Raw genomic sequence first — 14328 nt, 5'->3', positions numbered from 1 at the left:
CATCGACATGTTCGGGCTCGGTGACCACATCGACCCCGAGGCCGCGCCCCGTCTGGACCACCCCGAGTGGTTCATGGCCGATCACGTTATCGTGCATTGGCTGTACTCCACCATCTCCCCGAGCTTCTCGACGCCATCATGCACCCCGAGGACACGGCGATCTCCATGTGGACCGCCATCGACGGCATCTTCCGGGACAACCAACTCGCGCGCGCGGTCTACGTCGATGCCGAGTATCATGCTGCTCTCCAAGGCGACCTCTCGGTGATGAAGTGTTGCACCAAGCTCAAGACCTTCACCGACCAGCTCCGTGATCTGGGCCAACCCGTGACGGAGCCGCGCCAGGTGTTCCACCTTCTGCGCGGCCTCAACCGCCAGTTCCACGCCGTCATCCCGCACATCACGTCGCAGTCGCCATTGCCATCCTTCCTGCAGGTGCGTTCCTTCCTGCTCCTGGAGGAACATCATGCCGAGCATACTGCTCGCATTCAGTCCACTCACGCGCTCATTGCCGGGCGCGGCTCTGCTCCTGCGCCTCCCGCGCCGGCCAACCCTCCTCCAGGGCGCGGGCGCGCGCGTCGCCGCGGCCGTGGCGCCAGCGGCCACCCCGCTTCTCTGGCGCCCCCGCTACCTCGTCCTCCGACGGTTCCCGCGCCGGCCCCTGGCGCCAACTCCTGGACCGGCCTCGTCCAGGCATGGCCCGTGGCTTGGCGTGCCCCCGACGCTGGCGTGCTCGGGCCGCGGCCAGGTACTCCGCCCCAACAGGTGATGTACGCCGCCCCGTCCGCGTCGATGGCGCACCTGCTCGCCTACGGTGCCCCTGGCGCCCTCCCGCCTGGCTACGGTGCACCGCCCGTCCAAAACATCGCTGCGGCTGGACCGTCCACGTCTCCGTCGCCCGCCTGGGACATGGCATCTCTGCAAGCTGCCCTTCACGCTGCCAACTCGGGCGCCTCTTCGTCCGGCACGGCACAACAGGAGTGGTACCTCGACTCTGGGGCTGCATCTCACATGTCTTCCTTGCCGGGTAATCTCCTCTCTGTTTGTCCTTCTACTTCCCTCTCTCATATCATTGTCGGTAGTGGGGAATGTCTGCCCATCACCCATGTCGCTGTCGGCTCCCTCATCACCGGCACGTCCCCCATTCAGCTTCGCAACGTCGTTGTTTGTCCATCTTTGAGTAAGAATCTTCTGTCTGTCCGGCAGCTTTGTCGCGACAATCCCGTTTCTATTGAATTTGACAAGTATGGCTTCTCTGTTAAGGACCTTCGAACCAGGGCGGTGATCCTCTGCTGTGACTCCGGCGGTGATCTATATCCGGTCGGCGGCTCGTCGCGGCCTCCTACGTCTCCATTCGCTAGCGCTGTCACTACTGACCTATGGCACCAGCGGATTGGGCACCCCAAAGCTTCTTCATTGCGCCGCCTCTCTCCAAGTCTGTCGCTGGAGTTCACCAAGTCTGCACCGCATGTGTGCACGGCGTGTCGTCTGGGCAAGCACACGCGCTTACCTTTTCAGTCTTCCCGTAGTTTCAGCATGTTTCCTTTTCAGATTCTGCATCTCGATGTATGGACATCCCAGTTGTAAGCGTCTCCGGTTATCAGTTTTATTTGGTCATGCTTGATGATTATACACATTATACATGGACCTTCCCTCCCAAACACAAATCTGAAACTATTGCCATCTTGACTGATTTCTTCGCTTACATTCAGACGCAGTTTCAGCTCCATGTTCTTGCCTTTCAGACTGACAACGGCCGTGAGTTCGACAACTCTGCCGTCCATGCACTCCTTGCTCGCCATGGCACGCATCTTCGCATGTCGTGCCCCTACACAAGCCCGCAGAACGGCAAGGTCGAGCGCACGCTTCGCACGCTCAATGACGGCGTGCGCGCGCTCCTGCTCCATGCGGCCATGCCGCCCCGCTTTTGGGTCAAGGCCCTCAGCACGTTTACTTACCTACTGAACCGCCGTCCTTGCCATTCCAGTGCACCGCGCTGCCCGCATGAGCTGCTGCTCGGCGTTCCACCAGATTACTCCCTCCTACATGTGTTCGGTTGTTTGTGTTTCCCCAACCTCACAGCCACTTCACGACACAAACTCGATCAGCGCTCGGCCGCGTGCGTTTTCCTTGGCTACCCGCCGGACCACCGCGGCTACCGCTGCTACGAACCCACCTCGCGTCGTGTCTTCACATCCCGGTATGTGGTCTTCCATGAGCATGTGTTTCCATTCGCTACGACACCGGCCTCTAACACGGCGCCCGCTGCACCAAGCGCTCCAGCCACTGTCTTGCAGATGTTGCCTCCTCCTCCACTGTCGACGGCGTGCGCTCCCACCACTCCTTCCTCGTCGGGTGTCCATTCGCCGCCTGCCGAGCCTGCCTGTGCTGAACGGCACGTGCTCCCCGCGTCCACCTCATCAGCACGCGCGTCGTCCGTGTTAGGGAACGTAGTAATTTCAAAATTTTCCTACGCACATGCAAGATCATGGTGATGCATAGCAACGAGAGGGGAGAGTGTTGTCTACGTACCCTCGTAGACCGAAAGCGGAAGTGTTATCACAACGCGGTTGATGTAGTCGTACGTCTTCACGATCCGACCGATCAAGTACCGAACGCACGGCACCTCCGAGTTCAGCACACGTTCAGCCCGATGACGTCCCTCTAACTCCGATCCAGCCGAGTGTTGAGGGAGAGTTTCGTCAGCACGACGGCGTGGTGACGATGTTGATGTTCTACCGACGCAGGGCTTCGCCTAAGCACCGCTACAGTATTATCGAGGTGGACTATGGTGGAGGGGGGCACCGCACACGGCTAAGAGACGATCAACTTGATCAACTTGTGTGTCTAGAGGTGCCCCCTGCCCCTGTATATAAAGGAGCAAGGGGGAGGCGGCCGGCCTAGGAGGAGGGCGCGCCAAGGGGGGAGTCCTACTCCCACCGGGAGTAGGACTCCTCCTTTCCTTGTTGGAGTAGGAGTGAAGGAAAGAGGAGGAGAGGGAGAAGGAAAAGGGGGGCTGCACCCCTTGTCCAATTCGGACCAGAGGGGGGCGCAGGCCTCCTTCCTTTTGGCCTATCTCCTCTATTCCCATATGGCCCAATAAGGCCCATATACTCCCCGGCGAATTCCCGTAACTCTCCGGTACTCCAAAAAATACCCGAATCACTCGGAACCTTTCCGAAGTCCGAATATAGTCGTCCAATATATCGATCTTTACGTCTCGACCATTTCGAGACTCCTCTTCATGTTCCCGATCTCATCCGGGACTCCATACTCCTTCGGTACATCAAAACATATAAACTCATAATAAAACTGTCATCGTAGCGTTAAGCGTGCGAACCCTACGGGTTCGAGAACTATGTAGACATGACCGAGACACGTCTCCGGTCAATAACCAATAGCGGAACCTGGATGCTCATATTGGCTCCTACATATTCTACGAAGATCTTTATCGGTCAAACCGCATAACAACATACGTTGTTCCCTTTGTCATCGGTATGTTACTTGCCCGAGATTCGATCGTCGGTATCTCAATACCTAGTTCAATCTCGTTACCGGCAAGTCTCTTTACTCGTTCCATAACACATCATCCCGCAACTAACTCATTAGTTGCAATGCTTGCAAGGCTTATAGTGATGTGCATTACCAAGTGGGCCCAGAGATACCTCTCCGACAATCAGAGTGACAAATCCTAATCTCTAAATACGCCAACCCAACAAGTACCTTTGGAGACACCTGTAGAGCACCTTTATAATCACCCAGTTACGTTGTGACGTTTGGTAGCACACAAAGTGTTCCTCCGGTAAACGGGAGTTGCATAATCTCATAGTCATAGGAACATGTATAAGTTATGAAGAAAGCAATAGCAACAAACTAAACGATCAAGTGCTAAGCTAATGGAATGGGTCAAGTCAATCACATCATTCTCCTAATGATGTGATCCCGTTAATCAAATGACAACTCATGTCTATGGCTAGGAAACATAACCATCTTCGATCAACGAGCTAGTCAAGTAGAAGCATACTAGTGACACTCTGTTTGTCTATGTATTCACACATGTATTATGTTTCTTGTTAATACAATTCTAGCATGAATAATAAACATTTATCATGATATAAGGAAATAAATAATAACTTTATTATTGCCTCTAGGGCATATTTCCTTCAGTCTCCCACTTGCACTAGAGTCAATAATCTAGTTCACATCGCCATGTGATTTAACATCAATAGTTCACATCACCATGTGATTAACACTCAAAGGGTTTACTAGAGTCAATAATCTAGTTCACATCGGTATGTGATTAATACCCAAAGAGTACTAAGGTGTGATCATGTTTTGCTTGTGAGGGAAGTTTAGTCAACGGGTCTGCTACATTCAGATCCGTATGTATTTTGCAAATTTCTATGTCAACAATGCTCTGCACGGAGCTACTCTAGCTAATTGCTCCCACTTTCAATATGTATCCAGATTGAGACTTTGAGTCATCTGGATCAGTGTCAAAACTTGCATCGACGTAACCCTTTACAACGAACCTTTTGTCACCTCCATAATCGAGAAACATATCCTTATTCCACTAAGGATAATTTTGACCAATGTCCAGTGATCTACTCCTAGATCACTATTGTACTCCCTTGCCAAACTCAGGGCAGGGTATACAATAGGTCTGGTACACAGCATGACATACTTTATAGAACCTATGGCTAAGGCATAGGGAATGACTTTCATTCTCTCTCTATCTTCTGCCGTGGTCGGGTTTTGAGTCTTACTCAACTTCACACCTTGTAACATAGGCAAGAACTCCTTCTTTGGCTATTCCATTTTGAACTACTTCAAAATCTTGTCAAGGTATGTACTCATTGAAAAACTTATCAAGCGTCTTGATCTATCTCTATAGATCTTGATGCTCAATATGTAAGTAGCTTCACCGAGGTCTTTCTTTGAAAAAATCCTTTCAAACATTCCTTTATGCTTTGCAGAATAATTCTACATTATCTCCGACCAACAATATGTCATTCACATATACTTATCAGAAATGTTGTAGTGCTCCCACTCACTTTCTTGTAAATACAGGCTTCACCACAAGTCTGTATAAAACTATATGCTTTTATCAACTTATCAAAGCGTATATTCCAACTCCGAGATGCTTGCACCAGTCCATAGATGGATTGCTGGAGCTTGCATATTTTGTTAGTACCTTTAGGATTGACAAAACCTTCTGATTGCATCATATACAACTCTTCTCTAATAAATCCGTTAAGGAATGCAGTTTTGTTTATCCATTTGCCAGATTTCATAAAATGCGGCAATTGCTAACATGATTCGGACAGACTTAAGCATAGATACGAGTGAGAAACTCATCGTAGTCAACACCTTGAACTTGTCGAAAACCTTTTTGCGACAATTCTAGCTTTGTAGATGGTAACAGTACTATCAGCGTCTGTCTTCCTCTTGAAGATCCATTTAATATCAATGGCTCGCCGATCATTGGGCAAGTCAATCAAAGTCCATACTTTGCTCTCATACATGGATCTCATCTCAGATTTCATGGCCTCAAGCCATTTCGCGGAATCTGGGCTCATCATCGCTTCCTCATAGTTCATATGTTCATCATGGTCAAGTTACATGACCTCTAGAACATGATTACCGTACCACTCTGGTGCGGATCTCACTCTGGTTTACCTACGAGGTTCGGTAGTAACTTGATCTGAAGTTACATGATCATCATCATTAGCTTCCTCACTAATTGGTGTAGTAGTCACAGGAACAGATTTTTGTGATGAACTACTTTCCAATAAGGGAGCAAGTACAGTTACCTTATCAAGTTCTACTTTCCTCCCACTCACTTCTTTCGAGAGAAACTCCTTCTCTAGAAAGGATCCATTCTCAGCAATGAATATCTTGCCTTCAGATCTGTGATAGAAGGTGTACCCAACATTTTCTTTTGGGTATCCTATGAAGATTTACTTCTCCGATTTGGGTTCGAGCTTATCATGTTGAAACTTTTTCACATAAGCATCGCAATCCCAAACTTTAAGAAACGACGGCTTAGGTTTCTCGCCAAACCACCGTTCATACGGTGTCGTCTCAACGGATTTAGATGGTGCCCTATTTAACATGAATGTAGCTGTCTCTAATGCATAACCCTAAAACGATAGTGGAAAATTGGTAAGAGACATCATAAATCGCACCATATCTAATAAAGTACGGTTACGACGTTCGGACACACCATTACACTATGGTGTTCCAGGTGGAGTGAGTAGTGAAACTATTTCACATTGTTTTAACTGAAGGCCAAACTCGTAACTCAAATATTTTACTTCTACGATCATATCGTAGAAACTTTTATTTTTGTTACGATGATTCTCCACTTCACTCTGAAATTCTTTGAACTTTTCAAATGTTTCAGACTTGTGTTTCATTAAGTAGATATACTCATATCTTCTCAAATCATCTGTGAAGATCAGAAAATAATGATACCTGCCGCGAGCCTCAATATTCATCGGACCACATACATCAGTATGTATGATTTCCAACAAATCTGTTGCTCGCTCCATTGTTCTGGAGAACGGAGTCTTAGTCATCTTTCCCATGAGGCATGGTTCGCAAACATCAACTGATTCATAACCAAGTGATTCCAAAAGCCCATCAGCATGGATTTTCTTCATGCGCTTTACACCAACATGACCTAAATGGCAGTGCCACAAATAAGTTGCACTATCATTATTAACTTTGCATCTTTTGGCTTCAATATTATGAAAATATATATCACCACGATCGAGATCCAACAAACCATTTTCATTGGGTGTATGGCCATAGAAGGTTTTATTCATGTAAACAGAACAACAATTATTCTCTAACTTACATGAATAACCGTATTGCAATAAACATGATCCAATCATATTTATGCTCAACGCAAACACCAAATAACATTTATTTAGGTTCAACACTAATCCCGAAAGTATAGGGAGTGTGCGATGATGATCATATCAATCTTGGAACCACTTCCAACACACATCTTCACTCCACCCTTAACTAGTCTCTGTTTATTTTTACAACTCCCATTTCGAGTTACTACTCTTAGCAACTGAACTAGTATCAAATACTAAGGGGTTGCTATAAACATTAGTAAAGTACACATCAATAACATGTATATCAAATATACCTATGTTCACTTTGCCATCCTTCTTATCCACCAATTACTTGGGGTAGTTCCGCTTGCAATGACTAGTCCCTTTGCAGTAGAAGCACTCAGTTTCAGGCTTAGGTCCAGACTTGGGTTTTTTTCACTTGAGCAGCAACTTGTTTGCCGTTCTTCTTGAAGTTCCCCTTTCTTCCCTTTGTCCCTTTACTTGAAACTAGTGGTTTTACCATCAACACTTGATGCTTTTCTTGATTTCTACCTTCATCGATTTCAGCATCACGAAGAGCTTGGGAATCGTTTCCGTTATCCCTTGCATATTATAGTTCATCACGAAGTTCTACTAACTTGGTGATGGTGACTAGAGAATTCTGTCAATCACTATTTTATCTGGAAGATTAACTCCCACTTGATTCAAGCGATTGTAGTACCCAGACAATCTGAGCACATGCTCACTGCTTGAGCGATTCTCCTCCATCTTTTAGCTATAGAACTTGTTGGAGACTTCATATCTCTCAACTCGGGTATTTGCTTGAAATATTAACTTCAACTCCTGGAACATCCATATGATCCATGACGTTCAAAATGTCTTTGAAGTCCCGATTCTAAGTTGTTAAGCATGGTGCACTAAACTATCAAGTAGTCATCATATTGAGCTAGCCAAACGTTCATGATGTCTGCATCTGCTCCTGCAATAGGTCTGTCACCTAGCAGTGCATTAAGGACATAATTCTTCTGTGCAGCAATGAGGATAAACCTCAGATCACGGATCCAATCCGCATCATTGCTAATAACATCTTTCAACTTAGTTTTCTCTAGGAACATATAAAAATTAAACGGGGAGCAATATCGCGAGCTATTGATCTACAACATAGATATGCTAATACTACCAGGACTAAGTTCATGATAAATTAAAGTTCAATTAATCATATTACTTAAGAACTCCCACTTAGATAGACATCCCTCTAATCATCTAAGTGATCACGTGATCCAAATCAACTAAACCATAACCGATCATCACGTGAAATGGAGTAGTTTTCAATGGTGAACATCACTATGTTGATCATATCTACTATATGATTCATGCTCGACCTTTCGGTCTCAGTGTTCCGAGGCCATATCTGCATATGCTAGGCTCGTCAAGTTTAACCTGAGTATTCTGCGTGTGCAAAACTGGCTTGCACCCGTTGTAGATGGACATAGAGCTTATCACACCCGATCATCACGTGGTGTCTGGGCACGACGAACTTTGGCAATGGTGCATACTCAGGGAGAACACTTTTATCTTGAAATTTAGTGAGAGATCATCTTATAATACTACCGCCGAACTAAGCAAAATAAGATGTATAAAAGATAAACATCACATGTAATCAAAATATGTGACATGATATGGCCATCATCATCTTGTGCCTTTGATCTCCATCTCCAAAGCATCGTCATGATTTCCATCGTCACCGGCATGACACCATGATCTCCATCATCTTGATATATATCAATGTGTCGTCACATGGTCGTCTCGCCAACTATTGCTCTTGCAACTATTGCTATCGCATAGCGATAAAGTAAAGCAATTATTTGGCTATTGCATCTTATGCAATAAAGAAACAACCATAAGGCTTCTGCCAGTTGCCGATAACTTCAATAAAACATGATCATCTTATACAACAACTTATATCTCATCACGTCTTGACCATATCACATCACAACATGCCCTGCAAAAACAAGTTAGACGTCCTCTACTTTGTTGTTGCAAGTTTTACGTGGCTGTTACGGGCTTAGAAAGAACGGTTCTTACCTACGCATCAAAACCACAATGACAGTTTGTCAAGTTGGTGCTGTTTTAACCTTCGCAAGGACCGGGCGTAGCCACACTCGGTTCAACTAAAGTTGTAGAAACTGACACCCGCCAGCCACCTGTGTGCAAAGCACGTCGGTAGAACCAGTCTCGCGTAAGCGTACGCGTAATGTCGGTCCGGGCCGCTTCATCCAACAATACCACCGAACCAAAGTGTGACATGCTGGTAAGTAGTATGACTTATATCTCCCACAACTCACTTGTGTTCTACTCGTGCATATTACATCAACGCATAAAACCAGGCTCGGATGCCATTGTTGGGGAACGTAGTAATTTCAAAATTTTCCTACGCACACGCAAGACCATGGTGATGCATAGCAACGAGAGGGGAGGGTGTTGTCTACGTACCCTCGTAGACCGAAAGCGGAAGCGTTATCACAACGCGGTTGATGTAGTCGTACGTCTTCACGATCCGACCAATCAAGTACCAAACGCACGGCACCTCCGAGTTCAGCACATGTTCGGCCCGATGACGTCCTTCTAACTCCGATCCAGCCGAGTGTTGAGGGAGAGTTTCGTCAGCACGACGGCGTGGTGACGATGTTGATGTTCTACCGACGCAGGGCTTCGCCTAAGCACCGCTACAGTATTATCGAGGTGGACTATGGTGGAGGGGGCACCGCACACGGCTAAGAGACGATCAACTTGATCAACTTGTGTGTCTAGAGGTGCCCCCCTGCCCCTGTATATAAAGGATCAAGGGGGGAGGTGGCCGGCCTAGGAGGAGGGCGCACCAAGGGGGGAGTCCTACTCCCGGTGGGAAAGAGGAGGAGATGGAGAAGGAAAAGGGGGCTGCACCCCTTGTCCAATTCGGACCAGAGGGGGGGCGCATGCCTCCTTCCTTTTGGCCTATCTCCTCTATTCCCGTATGGCCCAATAAGGCCCATATACTCCCCGGCGAATTCCCGTAACTCTCCGGTACTCCAAAAAATACCCGAATCACTCGGAACCTTTCCGAAGTCCGAATATAGTCGTCCAATATATCGATCTTTACGTCTCGACCATTTCGAGACTCCTCTTCATGTTCCCGATCTCATCCGGGACTCCATACTCCTTCGGTACATCAAAACATATAAACTCATAATAAAACTGTCATCGTAGCGTTAAGCGTGCGAACCCTACGGGTTCGAGAACTATGTAGACATGACCGAGACACGTCTCCGGTCAATAACCAATAGCGGAACCTGGATGCTCATATTGGCTCCTACATATTCTACGAAGATCTTTATCGGTCAAACCGCATAACAACATACGTTGTTCCCTTTGTCATCGGTATGTTACTTGCCCGAGATTCGATCGTCGGTATCTCAATACCTAGTTCAATCTCGTTACCGGCAAGTCTCTTTACTCGTTCCGTAACACATCATCCCGCAACTAACTCATTAGTTGCAATGCTTGCAAGGCTTATAGTGATGTGCATTACCGAGTGGGCCCAGAGATACCTCTCCGACAATCGGAGTGACAAATCATAATCTCGAAATACGCCAACCCAACAAGTACCTTAGGAGACACCTGTAGAGCACCTTTATAATCACCCAGTTACGTTGTGACGTTTGGTAGCACACAAAGTGTTCCTCCGGTAAACGGGAGTTGCATAATCTCATAGTCATAGGAACATGTATAAGTTATGAAGAAAGCAATAGCAACAAACTAAACGATCAAGTGCTAAGCTAATGGAATGGGTCAAGTCAATCACATCATTCTCCTAATGATGTGATCCCGTTAATCAAATGACAACTCATGTCTATGGCTAGGAAACATAACCATCTTCGATCAACGAGCTAGTCAAGTAGAGGCATACTAGTGACACTCTGTTTGTCTATGTATTCACACATGTATTATGTTTCCGATTAATACAATTCTAGCATGAATAATAAACATTTATCATGATATAAGGAAATAAATAATAACTTTATTATTGCCTCTAGGGCATATTTCCTTCAGTCCGCTACTTCGCCGAGCTCGTCTGCCTCTTCGTGCGCCGACTCCGGTGGCTCGGACGCCGCTGGGAGTGTGGCCAGCAGCTCTTCATCGACCTCTGTTGCTGCCTCGCCCCCCGCCTGCCCCATGCCGTCATCTTTGCCGCGCATGGTCACCCGTGCCCAGCGGGGCATCTTTCGGCCCAACCCGAAGTACTACGACGCCGCCGTCGCCATCACAGCACCGGCCATCTCACCGGTCCCCAGCTCGGTTCGCGTGGCTATGCGCGATCCCAATTGGTTGGCGGCCATGCAGCAGGAACACGACGCGCTTGTCTGCAACCGGACTTGGGAGCTGGTTCCACGACCTCCTGGCGCCAACCTCATCACAGGAAAGTGGGTGTTCAAGTACAAAACAAACTCCGACGGCTCTTTGGATCAGTACAAGGCCAGGTGGGTCGTGCGCGGCTTCTACCAGCGCACCGGCATCGACTACGGCGAGACCTTCTCCCCCGTCGTCAAGCCGGCCACGATCCGCACGGTGCTCACCCTCACTGCCTCACGGGGATGGCCTGTACACCAACTCGATGTCTCTAATGCCTTTCTCCACGACACGCTCTCGGAGGAGGTGTACTGCCTGCAACCCACCGGCTTCGTCGACCCCGAGTGCCCACACCACGTTTGCCGAATCGCCAAGTCCCTCTACGGCCTCAAACAGGCTCTGCGAGCCTGGTTTCTTTGGTTCGCCGGCTTCGTCACCTCCATCGGCTTCGTTGCCACACACTCGGAATCCTTGCTGTTCGTCTTCCACCACGGCAAGGACATGGCATTTCTTCTGCTCTACGTGGATGACATCGTCTTAACCGCCTCATCCACAACTGCTCTCCGCCGCATCATCGCCCGGCTCACCGGCGAGTTTTCCATGAAGGATCTTGGCGCTCTCCACTTCTTCCTCGGCATCCGCGTGACTCATATGGCTGCTGGTTTTTTCCTGTGCCAACAGCAGTACGCTGAGGAACTCATCGAGCGCGCCGGTATGGACACATGCCGCCCTTCACCGACGCCCATTGACACCAAGGCCAAGTTGCCCGCCTCCGACGGGCCCCGTGTCGATGACCCCTCTGCCTACCACAGCATTGCGGCGGGGGGGGGGGGGGGGGGGCTGCAGTACCTCACCATCACACGCCCGGAGATCGCCTACGCCGTCCAGCAGGTTTGCCTGCATATGCATGATCCCCACGAGTGTCATCTCGCCCTGGTCAAGTGTGTGCTCTGGTATGTGCGTGGCTCACCGTCGCTCGGTCTCCATCTTCGCGCCTCCTCCACGCTGGATCTTCGCGCCTACACCGACGCCGACTGGGCGGGTTGCCCGGACACGCGCCGCTCCACATCGGGCTTCTGCGTCTACCTCGGCGACGCGCTCGTCTCTTGGTCCTCCAAGCGCCAGGCGACCGTCTCTCGCTCCAGCGCCGAGGCCGAGTACCACGGCGTCGCGAATGCCGTAGCAGAGTGCGTCTAGCTGCGGAAACTACTCGGCGAGCTTCTCCTGCCCGTGCACAAGGCCACGTTGGTGTACTGTGACAACGTGTCGGCGGTGTACCTCTCCGTCAACCCAATTCATCATCCCCGGACCAAGCACGTCGAGCTCGACATCCACTTCGTGTGAGAACGCGTGGCCCTTGGCGAGTTCCGTGTTCTTCACATCCCCACGCGGCAGCAGCTCGCCGATATCATGACCAAAGGCTTGCCCTCGGACATTTTCTTTGAGTTCAGGTCCAGTCTTTGCGTCGCGGGCGACGACGTCACGACTGCGGGGGTGTTAGACTATACTTGTAGCCTGCACCGTACGTGCCTCTGATGTATTTGTACGAGCATGTACGGTCAGCTGTAGTGCCCGATCATGCAGCCAGTTCTCTCCCTGTAGTGGTGCACGATCGCAGGACGTGGGACTCCCCATGATCTCTGTCGGCAGCTTATCCAACTGTATATATCCCTGCCAAGAGCATAATCAAAGTGTGAGTTTTCCTCCCTAATCTCTCTGTTCAACACATAAGTTGCCTTCTCCTAATATAATAATTAGAAAAACATGGTATGTTTGTACTTTTCTTTGGGTCTCTTTTCTTCAAAAACAAAAGACACTTCGTTACTAGCATGCCATCCCCCTTGCCACCACGACATATCATCTTGTTAATGAATACTACAGTTATTATTATTAATGGAGATCGATGGAAGCATACTAGGTTACAATGATGCAGTTAGATCCGGTGGCATACGTACAAAGCAGCACAACGCCAAATATTAATATAGCTTAATAATTTAGCTCTTCGCTAATGAGCTAAGGCGCCATGCATGGTACTTAGGACCGAGTTCCCTTTATCTTGATCCAAGACTAAGCACACTAACTATACGTGGGATACATGGGACTCCCCTCGGACTAGTATTTTACCCCAAATTAATCCACAAATCACATAGTTCAGGTTTTACATTTGACATATGCATACAAATGTGAAAATAACGAATGAAGGAAGGAAGGTTTTGTTGTTAATGGCGTTGGAGTAGTGTCTATGGTACCATGTTGCTGGGATATCCTCCTCATATGGGTTATGAGGAGACGTGATAGAGCCTTTTTAGGCAGCCCAAACATGTGGCAAAGCCACTAACCATTAGGCTAATGACTTAGGATCATTCTCGTCTTTACAGGTGAGAGAATGTGGATGTCTTACCCTCCATCCGACAACCACCAACACAAGTGGTGAAAATCAGGTTAGTCTCCATTCGAGAAGAAGAGAAACCCAAGAGAGAAAGATAAAGAGCGCAAACTTGAAGGAAGAGATTGCAAGCAAGCAAAAGAGAGCTCCTCCCCAAGATTGTGACTATTCAGATCCACTACCTTATCTCCTTCAAGTTGTAATTCCACCATCTTTGGTGAGATTATTCCAATATCATTCTGGTTGTTGCCACCTAAGTCGTTTCCTCCTATTAAGCTCAACCTTAGTAGAAGTGGACAGCGGTAGTGCTGGGTGGACAATATGCCCGCCCTTAAGTGGTATTACCAACAGTACTGGGTGAGCAGTTCATATATAAATTTTTATTCTTCATCTATCATGTTAGCTCTTGAGCACCAAATCTTATTGCGGTCATCCAAAATTGTCAAATCTTGATGTATGAGAGCCTTTGGTACTATCTAGAGAAGAAACTTGCAATATCCCACCTTTGATTATAGTGGAAGAAGATTTGCGTGGCTTCAGCCCATACTTTTTCCCTCAAATTGAGGGTTTTCACATAAAAATACTGGTGGTCATCTCTCCTAATTTTCTGCTACTATCTTGTGTATTTTTGCTTGGCATAAGACACTCACAAACGGATTTCAGATGTGCAGCGCCGCACTAGAGAAACCTACAAAAAGAACTTATGTT

At 48.1% G+C, this 14328-nt stretch overlaps 1 protein-coding gene across 1 annotated transcript; it reads left to right on the top strand.

Moving 5' to 3' along the window:
* Positions 1-252: 252 nt before the first annotated feature.
* On the top strand, positions 253-1298 carry LOC147974889 (uncharacterized). The gene is made up of 2 exons (XM_087519572.1): positions 253-1027; positions 1264-1298. The coding sequence occupies exons 1-2, from the start codon at positions 268-270 to the stop codon at positions 1296-1298; spliced, it is 795 nt and encodes a 264-aa protein (XP_087375698.1). The 5' UTR covers positions 253-267.
* The last annotated feature ends 13030 nt before the right edge of the window (positions 1299-14328 follow it).

This window comes from Triticum urartu, chromosome 4A, assembly GCF_056163025.1.
Source record: "Triticum urartu cultivar PI428250 chromosome 4A, HENAU_Tu73, whole genome shotgun sequence".
Lineage (NCBI taxonomy): Eukaryota > Viridiplantae > Streptophyta > Magnoliopsida > Poales > Poaceae > Triticum > Triticum urartu.
This window is presented reverse-complemented; position numbering and strand designations above follow the sequence as displayed.